Genomic DNA, 20048 nt, shown 5'->3' on the forward strand with positions numbered 1-20048 from the left:
GACAGAATTGCATGTATAGAGAAACCCCCAGCCTGTATATCATTAATAAAGACAGTACAGGTATAACAAATATGGAAAAGTAGTTTTGACTTCTTGATTTATTATTCATGAAAGAGGTTCCTATAAAAGTAAAACAAATCTGGTTTATGAAAAACCCTGCTCAATAAACTACTAATTGTCCCTGGCTTCAGAAGCTGTATCTTCCAGGGCTACTCTAAATAACCAGAGTATGAGGTACTTTGCATGATTTCTAGATCCACCTACTATAAATACAGTTATTTAAAAAAACTCAAACAATTCCTTTTTCTAGTGTAAAGTTTCTGTCCCCATAAAATAAAAATTCATATTAGAATTGGAATATTCATAGTATTAGACCAAAGATTTGATGCTACAAGGGGAAGATAACATGAAAAACTGTGAGGAAAATATCAGAGACTAGGGAAAGAAAGAATATATTATTAGACACAGAGGAAGTAACATCCGTTCTCTAGTACATATTATGTGACTTCTTCTAGGGATTCCTCCATAGAGGTTTTCCTAGTCAGATGCTGTAGTTACTGTCTTTGTAATGCTGCCTGCTGCCCTTCCTAATGGCATTTGCATCCTTGTAGGAAAACCACCACAGCTTCAGTCTGGGAACATCTACTGGCTATCCCTCTAACACTGTTTTGAGGATCACCTCCATGAAAGAGCGTTCTTCTTCACATCAGGGCCCACCAAAAAGGGGAGGTAGTGGACCTGTTAAACCTCTCAGTCTGAATAAACATCAACTGGCAGAAACCTTCTCTAAGATGGGAGGATCTTGTTTACTGTAGGCAGTCATCCATCGCTCCACATGAAAAGAAGATGTAGGAGATGGAGGGTGACAGTGACTGTTCTGAGGCTGCAACACTGATAATCTTCATGCTTTCAGAAAGGCAAGCTTCATTATTTGCAGAGATCCATAAACTTCAATAGTTTTTACAGGATTTAGACATGCTATCCCTAAAAGGGGCAAGACATTACAAGAAAAACAGGTGTAAATTATGGGAAAGGATTTTGAAGTTGTTGGATGTAACATAAGGCAGCTGGTGGACAGCAATATAACATGGAAAGACAGGGATCAGAAAAAAAACAAAAGTCCTGGAGTGCCAAATCTAAAAGCAGTGACAAGAGTCTATCCATCCAGATGATGTGGAGATGTGAGATCAGCATTTATATGTTCTTACCATAGGCATTGTAATACACAGTAAGACATAAGTAAGAACAGACTGCAGCTCCTATGAAATACAGAAAGATGGGAAGCTGGATGTTAAATATTATTCCTTGTTAGAATTATGAACAAGTGCAACAAAAATAAGAAGCTTTCCTGTATGGGTCAAAACTTCATAGCTTTCTAAATACTTGCAACTTAAAAGTATGGGCTCAATAACAGACTTTTAATTTTTTCTCCATGTATCCTCTTTGATGGAGTCTGTGGAAACAATGACGCATGAAAACTTGAAAGTCATTAATACATATGGGTGAGGTGGGATATAAATGCAATTTTTTTCCTTTGTTTCGGTTTTACACCAAATGATGATGTAAACCGGAACCATCTAGATATTTTCCCTGCAGAGTCAGAAACATCATTACAAAACAGAGTAAAGGTCTATGACAAAACATATGTAACTTTCAATAAGGTGTCCCTGAATTATATTTTTACCAGCTAACTCCATTTTTCAACTCTAGATTAAGCTAAATTTTGTCCTTTGTCTGTCTGCTAAAGTTGGACATAATGCTTGAAATAAAAGAAAATGTCTTTTCTTTTGGAACAGAAACACTGAAATATGCATCACAAAGTATAATAAACACGTCTTATAGTATTCACTAACTAACTGAAAACAAATACCAAATGTGACGGAAACAGCTCCTGCAAAATTTGGGGCTATAGCTGTTGTTATACGTTCAAAAATCTGGCATTCTTAAAGTTTGTTTTACTTTGTCAGATGTACATTTAAATAAATAGCAGCTGATGGAGGTAAAGGACTGAATTTATTTGTTTTCTTACTATTTCATTTTCATATTACTGTAAACTACCCTAGTATTGCAAATTTCCTGTTACCTTGATGAATTTGTTTTATAATATTTGTAAATAAATGTTGAGAATAATATGAATTTTAACACATTTAAAATCATACAGCTAGAGGACTGGAAGGATTTTTAAGAGAACCGGTGGTGTCTTTCATCCCCCCACTCCCCAGTACATACTCTAATGCGGGGTAAGTATTCCTCAAGCCTGAGAGTTACTGCCTAATAGAAAGATATTTCATATCCCTGAACAACCTGCTCTGATTTCAGTACTCAAATCCTTACAAATCTTTAGTAGCATCTGATCTAAATTTTCTTTTGTAGAAACTCTTTCCTTTTGTCTTTCCATTAGTGTAAGGGTGTGTAAGCCTAATTAATCACAAATGCTTTTCTTGAGTAGCAGTATTTTTATATTGGAAAACTTTTCACATGTCTGTTCTCAATATTTTCTTATCTTGATTTAACAAAACCAGCACATAGAACAGAGCACACCCAAGGTCAGGTGCTCCACACCTCTGCTCACCTGTCCCACCATAAGATCTATTCTGTTTGCAAAGCTATCTTGTTCTCAAACTCATAAATTGTTTGTGACTCCCTATTCCAATTAGATTCTTCAGACCATACTCATTCCCAAAATGTGTTTATCCACCCTATATGATTTCTCCCATCTCAGCAAAACTCCGCACTTGTCTTGACCAATCCTGATGTTCACTGACAGTTTTAGACATAGATTCCTTCCTCATCATCCAAATTGGTAATCAAAATGTTGAAAGCATCTGACAGACCTAGAAGCTGGGAGAAGGCACAGCTGGAACAGCTGACCTCAACTGGCCAAAGAGATATTCCATACCACATGATGTCCTGCTCAGTATGTAAATCTGGGGGAAGAAGAAGGAAGGGCGTGACATTTGGAGTGACGTTGTTTGTCTTCCCAAGTGACCATTACGCGTGATGGAGCCTGGCTTTCCTGGTGATGGCTGAACACCTGCTTGCTCATGGGAAGTAGTAAATTAATCCCTTGTTTTGCTCTGCTTGCATGTACAGCTTTTGCTTTACCTATTAAACTGTATTTCTCTCAACCCAATTTTTTCTCACTCTTACTCTTCTGATTCTCTCCCCCATCCCATCTGTGGGGAGCGAGCAAGTGGTTGCATGGTGCTTATTTTCCATCTGAAGTTAAACCATGACAACTGCCAAAGATGTTTGGAAGATCCCGTGAATTCTTTGTGGTATATATATTAAAGGACTCAGATTTATTTGAGGTTAAAATGCAAGAGGTATTAGACCAAATATATATGTTAGTGGACACTGGGGAAACCTGAGGGAATGGGCTGCAGGGTGGGACCAGGTTTGCACATACTCCCTAGACAACATCTGCCATAGTCACTGTCAAGAGCAAAATACCAGGGTGAGGGACAACTGATTGGGCTCCCCTATGCTCCAGGGGAACCATCAGGGGAACTGCGTACAGCATTCAGCACAGAGAACAAAGTTCTTGTTGCACATTTTGCCTTATATCCAAATGAAAAAGTTAAGCTAGAGATTATGAAACATTCAGCTATTAGTGTCTAAGATTTTTCTGGATCTTTAAGATGAATCCACTTCCATAATCTACTTATATTGCAGAATAGCAGATGCTACATCTGTCATTTTATGTGGAAGAGACACTCCTGACTTCATATTTTACTTCACTATCTATATATACTTATTTTTTTTTCCTAGAATGACGTTTTTTACCTTTATGCTGTGAACAGCAATTATGTGTCAGAAGCCACAATTCATTGTGCATGCGCATAATGAAGAGGGCAGACGAAAACACACTTCTGAAAGATTTTTCCTCTCAGAGATATTTTTGTGTAACTACCTTGAACATGAGATTAGGCAGCTAATAAGCCTATGAATGCCAGGCAATTGTTAAAATTCCCTAAAGCACAGAGCATTCATCCAAGATAGTTGTACTTACAGAATATTTGTAGTTTACTTTGCAACAGGCCACCGCTGGTCTTCACTGAAACAAAGTTTACCAAGTTCACTTTAAGACAAGTCAGTGATTTCTATAGAGACATCAGCATCACTTAGGGAAAAAGCGGCATTTTTATAGCACTAATACCCCAGCTAGAGATCTACTGGCATGTCTAGGAAATAGCCAAGCATTTGTAAAAGTGATGAGCTGTGTTAACTTCACCATGCTTAGATAAATCCTTGTCATTTCTCTGCAGAAAGAGCATGATACAGATAGTGCTGAAGCACAATTGTCAAGTATACTGACAATGAATTATGGTGTTGATAGGAAAGAAAAATCCATTACATGTTAAAAGTAAAATGTGCAATTTTGCAAAAATTGGTTAGTTTGCAAACTCAATTTCAATTTTATCTGCAAACTGCAATCATATGTAAAGTAAAACATATGAGGTAACCAGTTTCTGACAGTCATGCTCACTTTGGAAGAAAACAGTGAAAAACACCAATAGCTCATCATGTTATATTGGCTTTGGTACTACTCATTGTTTTGAAACTTGACAGCTCCAAGTGCATGTAAATTAGCATTATTAGGACAAAGAAACAATTTTAGTAAGAAAAAGACTCAAGTAACCTCTTAGACGATGACTGGTAAATAAGATAGCTTTATTGGAACTTTAGTTCTAAATAATATTGGTTTTCCCTCAAATTTCTTTCTGGTTTGTGGAGGGGGAGGAGCATATTACTATATTGTTGTTACTCTGCTGCTGTACCAAGGGAAACACTTTTATAAACTATTTCAGCAGGTAGCACAGATTTTTGGGTTATTTTTGGGCTATAGGGGAACAAGAAGAATAACACAATACTGTGGCAACTGGAAACAATCAATACAGATTGTGAATTTTGTATCCAAGCAGAAAAAATTGCTACCACACTGTAGTGGTTCATTTGAGTTATTTGCCATGCACTCTCATGTACTCTTAGGGGACAGACATAAGGATGCCATAGCAGATTTTTATGAATTAAAGGTAGGTGATGGCTACTCTTTAGCATATTTTAAAATTTTTGTGTGGTGGTTAAAATCCTGTAAGAATGAAGTGGCAGTTTAACAGATGACAAACAAATCCTTTTACAGCCTAATTTTGTTTTAGATAAGTTGTTTTTGACAATTACATGCAAGAAAAACAACACAAGTATTTAAAATAATTCTCTAGATTTCCTTCTAATTCCAATTTCAAGGGGTCCAACATAAGTCCAACCAAGATACAAAGTACTCTAGCAATGATTCACTGATAAGCCCAGGCCCCTTCATGTAAGTATTCATTAAATATGGATATTGCAAATTCAGCTCACTTTTGAGCAACAATTTTCATTTGTTGAGTTGTGTGACAAAAGAATCATTCAAAGTGCAATGAGTAAGTAGGGATGGATACAGTCAAAGACAGCATGAAGCCTGTCCAGTGTGAATTTTATCATCTCAGAGAGAAAAGGATGATGTAGTCTTATAAAATTCCACCATTCTTCTGGAAAGACTGAAACTAATCGAGCAATACCTGTACCTCTCTAAGGAAAGGTCAGAGTAAAAAGTACGCTGAGTTAACAAGATGATTCAGCAGGCTGGAATCGTATTTCTTTTAACTTGACATTTAGACTGAATTAACATCCTGAACTTACTCAGCAAGCAATGAAGCTCAAAGCAAATCCATTTAGTTTTATATTGAGAAAATCCAAAATGTGCCAGGCTGACATGACTAAGCACCTACTGAGCCTTGACCATTCTGGAGCACAGAAGCATGAGGAGGGCAAAAGAGCTTTTTCACTATTGGAGGCTGAAAGAAAACATGCAAAAAGAAAAGGCTCCCAAGAGTAGAATGCAATTAATAAAATGCCAGGTCCAGACTGCCAACCATGGTTACAAATTTTCTTCATGAAGAGCTTAAAGATCGATGCAGAGAGGCCAGGTTGAAACAATGTGAAAGGCAGTTCTTTCAACCTGACATTTACACCAAACTAATATCCTGAACTTGCACAGCAAGCGAGGGAGAAAAAGTATCAGGTAAGGCCTTTAAATGCTTTCAGTAAGGGCTTGCAAACAGTAACCAATAAAGAAACTAGAAAGCAATATGCAGGTGAATTAGGTAAGTGAACTTTCCCAGAGATAGGTGTTTTTAAAGGCTCAGCTCCTACTGAAGGCATCAGAGTGCTGCTGATGTTTATCTAGGGATAGATATGATCAGAAACTAATAACAATACTCATTCTATTTTCTGTGCAAGGCAATGGCTTGTATGTGTTTTATGGACTTATAATCAACCTTTAAGCATGTTCAATGGGACTGCTAATAGGAATAAAAAATGCATATACTTCAGTGTTTGCCAGGTAGGGGAAGTTCCATTCGTCATAGGAATGTTTGCTCAATTGTTTTCCTTTAATTTAGGCACATGATGTTTATGACTTTCTTTTCTACTTCTCTGCACATCGATTTTTTTTATTTAGTCTTTAATAGGTCAGATATAAGTAGCAAGATCTCAGATAAACTGAAATTTCTCTTTCCATGTGCTTGGGACAGTTTCAGGTGAAGTGTTATATTACCAGATCACATGGACATTACAGCCTTCCTGCAATGTTATGCCTCTTCCACCTAAATGTGACTAGAAACAAAACAGTTCAATACTACTGAGGGCTGCCTAGTAAACACCTTACATGCCTTTTATTATCTGAGAAGCTGTTTAGTTGACAGGTATCCCGTTTGAATTTAGATTACCGCTCTTAAGTGCAGCAGAAGGTCTGGAATATACCCCAAAGGCAGCCCTAGCACACAATCAGCTGTGATTAATCTTGCTGCTTAGCAGATGTCAGTTGTACTACTAAAAGTCAAACAATTACCCCTTCATTGTAAGCTCAGATGACTCTACCTCAAGCCAGAGATGATTGTTCATTGTTTTAAGATTGCCAATTTATTTTCATTGAGTCAGATTAATAAAATGCTGCCTGAAATAGAAGTCCCTGTGTTTAAAATATTATTTGCCCTATTTCTGGCATCATTTTTCACTTGTGACAGTGGCCTTCACTTTACCATCAGGCTCACTGAAATAACTGTAGCCAGCTGCATAGTAAAATACTTGTAAATTGAAGTATGACCCCAGTTTTAACCTAATACAGAACACAGAAGCTAATTTTCACTGACTAACTGTGAGAGAGATACAAGCAGTGCACAAAGCAGACATAATTTAGTAAAGGGGAAGAATTCCATAAATTATCCTGGCTGTTTATCTTAATAACAAAAGAAAAAACAAGTATAAACCAAAAAAACCCAACCCCGTAATAATACTGATTTGGATTGGCTGTATGAACGTGACAGAAAGCATAACTGAAATGTGGAAATAATGTGACTTTTCAATACTTCTTTGCCATACTGATGAAGCTTAAGAAGCTGAATACCAGTATTTGCACCTTTACCCTTGTTAAACCCCAAGGGAAATGAACTATTATGTGAATGTGAGAGCTGCACATTTATTACCATATCACATCATGCATATTGAATAAGTGGCAATGACGGACAAGGTGGAAAAAATTCTAGGTAGAACCACAGAAACCCTCATGGCATTTTGTAAGCAGGCTGTGCTGCAACAACAGAAGTCTTTCATTTGTAAAGAGTCAAATAACAAATCAGTTAAGGTCAAAACTATTCCTAGTGTGACATTTTTGCAACTGGGAAACTGATTCACAAAAATGAAAACATCCTATGGGAACATGCAAATTTGAGACATTTCTGGTGGTACCCGAGTTTCCATGGGCTTCTCTCTTGTTCCTTGACAATATCCCTGACAGAGATCTAAAATGCTTGGGCATTTAGTGCCTAGTTACCTCATAGAGTTATTTTTTTCAGGACACTGGCTCTCACAAGCATTTTAGTTCATCACCTCCAAGGATTTCCAGGCCCTTTTGTTCCACATCGTTTTGGCTAAGCAACTACTGAACAAGGGCACCAGGACCATGAGTGCTTTCAGTGTCAAGATGAGATTATTTTATTTTTAATATCTAATGTCTCATTGGAGAATTATGTCAAAATAAAACACTGCTGATTTCCTGATCTGTAAAAAATAGTGATGCTAACGTTTTCCCTTCCTCTTAATCAAGGAAAGAAATCTCTCCACCAAAAGTCTCAATGGGTTGCGAAAAGTCTATTTTCCCAACCAGCTCCATTTATAAGTAATATCCACAACTGTCTGAAGTCAAGGAAGAAAGCAAGAAACTTAGAGACTCATTTACACATGGAACTTTTTCATATAAGAATCTGCCTTCAAGGAAGAAAATTCCCATTTTCTTAGCAAACCTATTAAAATCAGATCTTGCTGGCAAAGAAAGACATGAAGTAGGCACATATTTTTAAAAGCATGAATACTTTACTACTAAATAAAACCACTCCATGAAGTGGGACAAAGCTCTTGCCCCTGATAAACCATCATCCTTAACTGTTGACGTACTCAGTTTCCCAGCAAGATTTACCTCAGCGCTCTCTAAGACGGTGCCCTCAGACATTATATGAAAGACAGAAAGCTGCTGTCACAACTCCCAGTAGGCATCATGAACAAGGCTGCACCAGGTTTGGCTCCACGGTCTTCCAACTTGTGGCGCAAACTTGCACTTATCAACACCTCTGCTATATAGATCAGGGCACAGTACACTGACTCTCAGCTCCACACTGTAAGAGTTCACAACCCTAATGAGCTGGAAGGCAGCCCTCGTATGACTTCAGGCACTTCAATCTGGGCAAAACCAAGAAAATATGAACTACTATGTTTCAGGGTGACAGGGACACTATGTAAGGTCCAGAGGGTGCTCAAGGCCAGACACTGTAGTGTGGACATAAGCATCATGTATGGTTTGCTTCAAGGCTAAGGATGTTTTCTGTCCATGTAAAACATGTCAATATTGAACATGCAGAATCTACACAACCACAGGAAAAAAAAAAAAAAAAATTGTTCTTCTTCTAGAGTGCGTACGATTTGAAAGAACAAGCTTCCCACTTCACCCAAATGTCAGGTATTAAAGTATATATCATGAAGATAACATAACCTTGCATTACTACCTAAATGCTGTACTTAACTGTCATATTTGCTTAGTGAATGAGTGAAAGGCTATGGTTGGTATTTACCTGGACTTTAATAAAGCCTTTGATATTGTTTCATACAGCATTTTCCTGGAAAAACTGGAAGCTCATGGCTTGAATGGGCATACTTTTCACTGGGTAAAGAACTGGCCGAGTGGCTGGGCTCAAAGAGTTGTGGTGAATGGAGCCAAATTCAGTTGGCAGCTGGTCACGACTGGTGTTCCCCAGGGCCCAGTATTGGGGCCAGTTCTGTTCAATATTTTCACTGATGATCTGGACAGAGGGACTGAGTGCACCTTTACAAATTTGCAGATGATACCAAGTTGGGTGGGAGTATTGATCTGCTGGAGGGGAGGATGACCATACAGAGGGATCTGGACTGGCTGGGTCGTTGGGCTGAGGCCAATTGTATGAGGTTCAACAAAGCCAAGTGCTGGGTCCTTCATTTGAGTCATAACAACCCCATGCAATGCTACAGGCTTGGGGAAGAGTGGCTGGAAAGCTGCCTGGCGGAAAATGACCTGGGGCTGTTGGTCAACAGTCAGCTGAACATGAGACAGCGTATGCCCAGGTGGCCAAAAGGCCAGCAACATCCTGGTTTGTATCAGAAACAGTGTGGCCAACAGGACTAGAGAAGTTATTGTGTCACTGTACTCAGCCCTCGTGAGACCCCATCTCAAATCCTGTGTTCAGTTTTGGGCCCCCCACTACAGGAAAGACACTGAGGTACTGGAGCAAGTTCAGACAAGGGCAACGAAGCTGGTGAGGAGCTTGGAGCACAAGTCTGACAAGGAGCGGCTGAGGGAACTGGAGCTGTTTAGCCTGGAGAAAAGGAGGTTGGGGCAAGACCTTATCACTGTCTACAACTACTTGAAAGGAGGTTGTAGCATGGAGGGGGTTGATCTCTTCTCCCAAGTAGCAAGTGATAGGACGAGAGGAAATGAACTCGAGTTGTGCCAGGGGAGTTTTAGATTGGATATTAGGAAAAATTTCTTCATGGAAAGGGTTGTCAGGCATTTGAACAGGCTGCCCAGGGAAGTGATTGAGTCACCATCCTTGGAGGTTTTTAAAAGATGTAAACACTTAGGGGCATGGTTTAGTGGTGGACTTGATAGTGTTTGCGGTTGGAGTCAATGTTAAAGGTCTTTTCTGACCTAAATGATTCTATGCTTTAATCAATTATATTCATATTAGACCTGGGTTTGCCCCCACTGAAAATAAATGTAGGTTTCATACAGGAAGCATACATGTACCATTTAAGTCTAACTCTTTAGCAAGGTACAATATTCACCAAGAAAAAAAATACAAGATATAGTAGGTGATGCAATATTAGGATATAAGTAGTATTTTAGCAAAATGGGCATCTATTACAAGTAGGTTAGGCCACCTTAGGTTTAGTCAGGTTAATCAGAAGATAAAGGATCAGGAAACAGTGGAATGTAAGACAGGGATGAACTGGGCTTCCTCGTGTATTTTTTGTGGAACAGCTTTAGTACCAAGTAGCTAGGAAATCTAAATTTTAGCTTATTTTAACTGTGGTAAAATATATTATCAATCTCATAACTTTATTTAGTTTAATACATTCATACTATTAAGATAATAAAAGCCTGACATTTCTCTGGTCATAAACCTTGAATGCATGTTCATGCAAAGGTTCTCATGCAGATGTGAAAGTTATTCAACCGAGCTAGCCAAAAAATCCTACCTAGCTGGTGGGATTAGAAACTAATGAAACTATGGATTAGAAACTTTGAAACTACGTTTGTTCTAGATTTCATGTGTTTACCTTTCATCCTTTACATGCTTTTGATTTTCACTCTCTAAGCACATAATCATCATTTTAATCCATTTCATATCCCTGTAGCATGTGCATTTGTCATGTCATACTAGCATGCCATAGTCCTTCACTACCCGATTGACTTCTCAGGTAAAACTTTTTCACTCTATTATTGCCAATGTATATGGTGTCAGGCACTGTGTCTTGAGCTCTCAGGATTTTCAGCAGTGGAAAGGGGGCTAAACCAAGGAACTAGTGAATGGCAATAGCTATTACAAACATCCCTGGCCAAATCTTGCAGTTGCAAGTAATACAAGACCAATGTGGAGGTGGAATAAGGGTGGAAAAAGTAAAGCAAATACCCTTGTTAACCTTCTTTCTTTCACCAGAAAAAAAGCAGAACTACACTTTGGACTGTGACTGAAGGCTTCACCAATATGCATTATGGTTTATGTGCAGTGAACCAAGACCCTTCCCACCTGGACAGCACTGGCTGGAGACTGGCATAAGGATGCTCACACAATGGCATGGTTAATGTGATAGCAAGAGTGTGGTGGTCATCAGATAAGGAAGCCCTTGGGCATTGCACATTTGTTCTTTTCTCACTGCACAGCAGCGTGCCTCTGCAGATACACCCTTGGAAGTGTTTCTCTGGGGGACAATGTCACAGAGCTACTTGTAGGACAATTTATTTTCTACCAAGTCTTCTGCTAGGCATTCTGCTTGTGGTCACAACTTAATCTCTTAAGTGGAGTTCAACTACAGGAGACTCAGTAAGTGTGGCTCGGTTATCAGTGCTGCCATGTAAATACACAAAACCACATTTTTTACCCTGCAACACCCTACTCTACATTTAACCTTTCTGGTTTTGTAGCTGATGAGCAAACAAAAAATCTTATGCATTTACTTACCAGGAAAAACCTTTACTAAACCACTCCCCTGAACTGAGACATCGTGAGTGCTCAGTATTGATGTACACCATTTACTGTAAGCTGAAAGACTTGTGAGACCATGGCCTATTCTTTATGGACATAATGCATCCAGATTAAAGCATCAGATCTTAAAGTTCTATTAGCTTGTTGTTAAAGATTGTGACAGGCTTATTTCATCCCTAGTTTATCTAAAGAATGAAAAATAGCAAACCCCATGAAATCCTATTTTCTGACCAGCCATTAACTTGATTTACAATGAATTTGTACAGTGCCTGATTTATGCCAACATTGTATTACTGCTTCTCCTCAAAATACGAACAATTAACTAATGATTTATGCTTGTGCAAGCACAGGGGAAAGAAGATCATAATCTTTTCTCATGCCCATTTCCCTTCCAGCATGCTCAGACCTCAAAAAAATAAAGACTAATTTGGTCACATGTCCTTCAACTGTCAATCAACACTTTTTCATTAGAAATATAGAGAACAACCCTGAGTGGACTACCCATCACCCATGAGCTAGACATATGTCTACGCAAGATCAGATGGCAGCTAAAGTTTCTCAATACTTTGAAAGGTATTTTGCATTGGATTGACTCGGCATATCTTTACTCTCCTAAAAGCTGAGAAACTGAAATTACAAGCCTTGCAGCTATACACAAATAAAAAAATGCTAGCTAGCTCCTTTATTTCTCAGGATTTCACATTTTTCTCCACTGTTACCGATAACACCAGGTTTTGTGCCCTTGGCACAGACTCCTTCAATAAAAAGAGGTATTAATGTAGTGCACAAAACTGAAATCTTTTTACAGTTGAAACCAGTGAACCCCAAAAATCAATGCTACATTTACAGTGCCTTCATGATAGCTGCATAACAATCTTTTCACCTTCTGGGCAAATCCTAATACTTGTGAAAGAGTACAAGAATAATTTAACTCTTTAAAAATGAAACGTGCTCGTGAATCTTCCACTGAGCTAATCAAAACAACTTTTGATTCCAGCAGGTTTCTCATTTGATAAAACAAGAACAAAACAAAACGCCACCAAAAACCACAACTAATAGGAGTAATCAGTGTTTGCTTCATAGTAATATCCTTGAATAGTAATGATAGATCCGTCTGAAATATGAAATGCTGACATCTGAAAATTGTCTACAAAAGTGAAATGAATGCCAAAATTCAGTGTCAAAATGCTGCAGATTTTTTTCAATAATTATGTTATGCTTGTATTTTATATCATGACCAGTTGAAGGCTGTGCAGAAAACTTGGAAATATTGATTTTTATTATTTTCTTGATGATGCTGGTTATAAGCTATCTGATTACAGTACTTTGTAACATCTGATCCAGCAGATTCCCTTCATTACATTTTACTAAGATTTATTCCAATTCTCTCAGCCTAACATTAGACTTAAATTTCAATTAAGTTCCCATATCTTAATGATGATGTGGCAGAAAACATCTATCCATTCATATGCAAATTGAATCTCTTTTTGCTTGTGAATTATATGTAATTATTATATCTTTATGGCAAGGTTTAAAAAGGAAAGGCAAAGTTATTTATAATTCTTCCTCTATACTACCCGAAGCTAGGAGACAAAGTATACAAGAAAATCCAAAAGAAAGAAAAAAAAAATTATTAACATAGAGTAAAAAAATAAGAAGATATGGTTGTCTAGTAAGTATAGCTGACTGTCTGAGCATAGATGCAGTTAAGATCAAACATATTTGAAATGAAGTCAAATCGTAAATGTACTTAATCACATTTGAAAGGAATGAGCTACAGGAACCAAAGGACCAGGTCTACATCATCTTACCTGAATTACATTTCTTAGGACTTCTTTGTTTCATTAAATAACTAGAATGATTTTGAGATTTGCTTCTAAAGGAATGTCTATAACTACAACATTATTTTTATTTAGGGCTTTTAGAAGATAGAGTTAATGGTATATAATAGTTTTATCCATTTTCTCAACATAAATCATAACTTCAGTACCGTCAAAGATTAAGTTTCAGAAAATCACATTTCTCTATAAATAGACACATGAAGCATATAAAGGGAAGATGGAACAATTATTGCTTTTCCATCCTACTCTTTGTATTATGCAAAGATTATTTTTTTTCAGTTTAAATCATTGACCATTCTGCCCTAATATGTTGTCTTCTGACAAACAACTGTTTCCAAATGAGGTGGAGAACTGGAAGCAGTCACAGGAGTGATTCTTCTACTTTATAATCGTTTCCTGAACAGCGATGCAATCATTACTTTTACAGATATTTTTAACTGTTCCAAATATTACAGACATAAAGCAGGATTAAGGAATCAGATGTCATAAAAATCTACATCTCTTTTTTCCTTTTTCTCTCAGTCTTTCTTTGTGGGCATAGGACATTTCAAACCATCACTGTCCTTTATATCCAATGCTTCAAAAAATATACTGGAGTCAAAATCTCACTACGCAGAATTCAAAATTATTCAGGTTTATAACATAGTCACAATTTCTCTCTGGGACATTTCTTCATAAAAAAGAGACAGAATCAGTGCTCCTCCAATAAATTTGGTAATTTGAAGTCTGTAAGAGGAGTAAAAGAGAAAGCACTTGGAAGTTCCCTGCTGCGTAATGCAGATTGTTCCCATTCCCCTACAAGGTGTCAAGACTCAGAAAGTTTCAGGGAATGGGATAAAAAAACATGATCTGGTTCTCCCATGATACACAGAAGTCAGAAATTATGTGGCACTTTCCAAAAGAAACTACAAAAGCTGCTGTAAAGGGAAACTGTCAGGTCATTCCATTCCCCGAGTGCACATCTGAATCCCTGCTTAAACTGGCAGTTTATGAGGAATTAGTAGATGAACACAGGGTGGAGGACTGGTAAGGTCAATTTCTATCTTGTACGGCCCAGTCCTAAAATTTTCACTGAATAATTTTTTCTTGTTTGTTTGTCAAAAAACAGAGTCAAAGTAGAACTGGGGCAATTACATGAAAGAATGTAATAAATGTTTTTAATCTCTACATTTTCCTCTCTATTCTCAAAGTAAAAAAAACAAAAACAAAAACACCACCCACACAAAACAACAAACAAACAAACAGACCAAAACAAAAACCCAAACAAAAACAAAAACCCCACACAAACAAAAAAACCCCAACACAGTAGTGCTATCAGGTCAGGTCACAAGACCATCTACTCCAGAACCCCATGAGACAATGTGACCACTGACCCCTTTGGCCACTTTAAAACATGGTCTGGTGCACTGAGCAAGAATTGTGTGGTTAGATGTGCTTTATACTATGTGTTTAAGTCTTTGTGATCCGCTTACAACCCTTTTTATTATTTTCCATGTCATCGCTACATTCCATAAGGAGCTGCTGAGTTTGGTTCAAGCACAGTTTTCAATGAAAAAAGACTGGCAATGGGATCAGGCAAGATGAGAGTCTCCACAAAACCAATCTGAAAACTTGTCTTGAAACAATGCTCTGGGATTCTTCTTGTCCTTGGGCAGGATTTTTATGTGCAGTTGGGAGATAATGCAGACTGAAGAGATCTTTAAAAGTTTTACTAATTTTCATTAGGCTGATTTATATAAGTTCTCTGGGCCCCTCAGAGAAGGATTTTAATCATGTTGTGCCTTCTGTGCTACAGTGATCGCAATGTTAATCTCTGTAATTCCACATTTCTGAGCCAGCTTTTCAAAGTGTAAACTGACACTGACTTCATAAAGAACATTTTTCCAGAGGGAACACAATGGTAGAGTCATAGAGAAGCATCATAAGCCAAAAACTGGAAAAAAACACTAGGAGAAACAAACCATTCTCAGTTTCCTTCCTTTGTTCTGTAGAATGTGCATGAATTAAATATATGTGAGTAATATTTTGTGAGGGAGAAAACTTTGCCCTTTTCTACTTACAGGTATCAGATGCATCATATCTAAAGGAAAACTTAAAGAAGAAACTGAATTTTATCATCTGCAGGAATTGAAGAACAGGTTTCTTAAAAACAGGAAACAAGATCAGTGGAAGTATAGACTCAGAGGGAAGACAAGTCTCATAAAATATTTGTGTTTCACGATGTCTTAAAATCTGATGCACCATGAAGTTATCTAACAGCTTCTGAAACCACAGGTTTTCTTCAGCTCTCCATTTTGAGCATTCATTTGCTTTGCACCTCTGAAATGCTCTCACTATTCAGAGCTAACATTTCCCTGGGAATTGTTCAACCCACTCCACCTCTTGGGCCAGGCTGAGCTTGGCTCCTCCAAGTCTATTGCACAAGGATGGCAGCAAAGGCCATCTGCAGAACCAAACTCAACTGTCCAGGTTAAGCCACTGTGGAAAATAACCCATACCTTTAAAGAAAATAGCTTGAGCAATTCCTAAGTGTCTTTGAGCTTGATAAAAGGCAAGAGTTCTCAAGTAGCAGTACAGTCATGTTGTAATACTGTTTAATGGCATTTGCTGTTAAAATTATTCATACAGGGATGCTATTGAGTTGTAATTCCTCGAAAAGACAATCTTTTCTAAAACATGTATTAGTGAAATCCTTGCGCCTTTTACCATTATACAGATTGCAGATGACTTCATAGGATCTATCAACGCCTTTAATGACAGAATGCTACAGCCTCTGACTAAATTTACAAAAGAAAAAGAGAAAAGCAGACCTATTATTACTGTCCCTGCAGAGAAAATGCAGGCACTGTGCCAATTTTTGCATTAACTATCCCAAATCTATTAAGATATTTCTTCCGCCTCGATTAATTTACATTTCAGTATTAATAACAGCATAACTTCTTCACTCTTGATCTCAGGGTGCAATACCAATAATGTTATAATCATCTAACATAAAAACTTGTGTGTATCTTGTAAAAAAAATGAAATGCATATTTTAGAAAATTTACCAGGCATCTGAAGCTGGGATAATGCACTTAACATTTGCAATACTCCCACATTTTTTCTATTGCATTACACCGAGGGTCAAAGAAGGACTTTAATCTATGAGGCCAGAATATTGCAAGATAATGAATTTTTTGCCCACAGAAAGTAACAGCATTACAATAGATGTAGTAATCTCTCTTAACTATTTTTTGTGTTACCCTACCTACTCTTTGTAGCTTTATGTAAGAACTACTATACTTTTATTTGTGTATTGCTCATCTCTTCCTCCAGTTTGAAACATGGCATGCTTCAGCATTTCATAATCTACTCTGTTTATTACTGAATAGTTAGAGGCCCTCAGACTGAAGGAAAAACAGTCTGTATTTCAGTGACTGAGTCATGATATGGTTTTTGGAAATTTACATATATGTCACAGGAAATTTATAAAATGTAGGGTTTCAGGATTACAGTACTGGTAGTGTATACATCACAGAAAGCTGACGACTGATGAGTTTTCTGATAGAGATTCTTTCTGCTGAAATGTAGTTTACCAAGGAAATCTTTTACAAACACTGGGGAAGCATTAGATGTTTTGTGCAAACATTTAGGGATTAGCTATTGAAGACTTCATAAATGCTTGGGCAGCTGTGATGACCCTAAGCCGTAAAAACTTTAGAGAGGAGATATGATCGAACTCTCATTGGAGTTCCTCTGCATTTAAGAAGCATTAGGTCCCTAAGACCTGCCCTCCAACAGGTTATACAAGATCAGGTTTGATTCTTTTTCAGTTCTACCATTTACAAAATTTCTTGAGGCTCTCTGAGCTCAGCATCCCAGAGGCTTCCTGATCACTTTCAAAAGTGCACAGAGAACAGAAGGAAGAGGACTCTGGAAAATGCTATTCCTTTTCCCCTTTTTTTCTCTAGATAGTAAATTAATCAATCAACCTAGTTTTACACCCAGTCTACCCAGTCTCCATGTCTAAATACAAAATCGCTATAGATGACACATATCTTTTCTATCATACTTTGTTCCCTCAGCATACTTGCCACAACATCTTGAGACCCACCGGGCATATCAGTGTAGTATTATTAATATAAATGAATTAAATAGGAAAGGTGAATAGAGTAACAAACATCTAGATTTAGAACTAGAACCTAAAACACATGCTACAGAAGCTTCATGCATACAAGTATCTGTATTTTGTGGACGATGTCTGGTGTCAGGAATGACAGTGAGAGCTGAAGGAAAGAAGAAACATATTAGTAGCATATTAGTATGACTAATACTGCATATTAGTAGTAGCACATGTTCCAAAATCTTGCGCCTTTCTTTAAGGTGACAGTAAAAGCTACTGCTGCCCAGTGTCCAGGTATCATCTGCAACTTCACTTTAATGGCTTACAATCAAGAGAATTTTTTTCCATGTTATTGTTGCACAGTATCAAGAGAAGTACGAATGTGTGATCCATCAAAGGGATTTTACTGGCCTTCTCAGCACTCAACCATGTAAAGATTTCCTATTTGGGCTCCAAGTGTTCTGAAAATTTTGACACATCATGTAAAAGGCACAACCCTAAATCCTTATGACTAATCAAAAGTAAACTATGTCCACTGTAATTCTGTATGAGAGCCTCTATTCAGGGGTTTACTGATTTTTTTTTTTTTTTTCCTCCCATTTAACACCTATAGTTAATTCATCTGAACACTTTAGAGAATTGGTTTTTAGAGAACACTCATATACTCATTTGTTTTTCATTATTCATCATTAAAACCTTTCACTACTTTGCCAAGAGTACTCAAACTTCACTACACCACACCCTCTGGCGGGTCTTTTGGAACATTCATTTTGGAATACCAGTAGCTACAGTGCCCCTTAAACCAGTCGGAGAAGTATTGGCATAGTAGCAGTCATAGTAGTAGTGGTACTAGTAGTATTTAAGGAAACTGAGTCTTGGAATTACAATGAGAAGCTGATCCATGGGATAATTCTGTGAATTGCAGTGGAATTGCATTACTATAGGTTTAGGTGTCCACAGATTAAGAAGCAGAAATTATTAAACTGTTACAATCCAAAACAGGAAGAAATGTTTGCACAGATGTCTTACTTATAGACCAGTAAATACGTCTTGTTTATACATAAGTACGTATTGGCTCCATTACAAACACAGCCTTCACCTAGATATGCTGTTTTTCCTAGAACACAGTATTTCCAAGCCACAAAGTCAGTATCTATATGAATGTTATCTGGTTGTTTTGACTGGAGCTTCAGGAGTATAAAAAGCTTAGTGAAGATCTCCTGCCCCTTCCTTGAGGCTTTCTGTGGTCTTTTCAATTTCCTTCTGCTTTGTTGTTTTTCTCTCTATCATCAGTGCTTCCAAACTCAATAGAAGAGAAACACGACATATGTCTCAGAGCAGCTCGCACTATTGATAGCGACTTACCTGTTTAACAGCATAAAGGAGGCGACCGTAGCAGTACATCATCATCATCACAGGGATGACCAAGCAGAATATGAAGAGACAGATGATATAGGATATGGACTCAGCTGACTCAGAGGACCAGCGTACTGAACAGCTTGTACCCGCACCTTCTATCCCGTAACTGCTCCAACCGATCAGAGGTGGCACAGTCCAGAGCAGGGAATAAATCCATGAACCGCTGACTGCCAGCAATGCCTTCTGGTAGTCATCGTTGCGCTTGTTGCACAGGGTGAGGGTGCTGTAGCGTTCATAGGACAGGACAGCCAGGGAGATCAGAGACACAATGCCTGCAATGAACCAAGAAATTGAAAAGGATACTTTCATTATTTTGCATGGTATTAATTTTAAAACCCAAGAAAAAATATGCTTTTCGGGTTATTACATTATTGGAAGGAACAGTGAAAACTATTTCCATTATTATTTGTGCTCAAATCCTCACTGGAGCTGGTTGCTCTGTCCACTATGTCAAATTTCATTTAACTTGTATTTATCTTATACTGAAGATTTTAATACTTGGGAGCTATTCCTCTTCAGGCAGGTTTTCAGATTTAGCTGTCTTAGTATAACCCAGAGGAAATACATTTTCTACATAAACTAATAAAATGTTGAAAGATTCCCTTGCTAAAAACATTCAATTTTCAATATTCATGAGCTTTTTCAAATATTTTATTGACTTGTATACATGTAAAAAGCTTTATATTCAAGACTGGGAGCCCCAAAATGAAATAAGTTTTTGCACTTCTGCGCCATCAGCTATATATAACCTCTGTTCTGATCACTCATATTTGGAATCAACAGATAACCCTCAACATGACTGTGTAGGTCATAATTTTATTTACATAAACATCACATAATCAAGTTAAGTTATTT

General features: G+C 37.6%; 1 protein-coding gene across 3 annotated transcripts in view; it reads right to left on the reverse strand.

Moving 5' to 3' along the window:
- The window catches only part of LOC110361080 (opsin-3), a 96517-nt gene that overhangs the window by 46199 nt on the left and 30270 nt on the right, over window positions 1-20048 (reverse strand). For all 3 annotated transcript variants that reach the window (XM_021292080.2, XM_065060106.1, XM_021292078.2), the window contains one exon: window positions 19140-19465. In XM_021292080.2, the coding sequence (XP_021147755.2) occupies window positions 19140-19465 (326 nt within the window). The remainder of the gene's footprint in view (window positions 1-19139; window positions 19466-20048) is intronic.

Source organism: Columba livia, chromosome 1 (assembly GCF_036013475.1).
Source record: "Columba livia isolate bColLiv1 breed racing homer chromosome 1, bColLiv1.pat.W.v2, whole genome shotgun sequence".
Lineage (NCBI taxonomy): Eukaryota > Metazoa > Chordata > Aves > Columbiformes > Columbidae > Columba > Columba livia.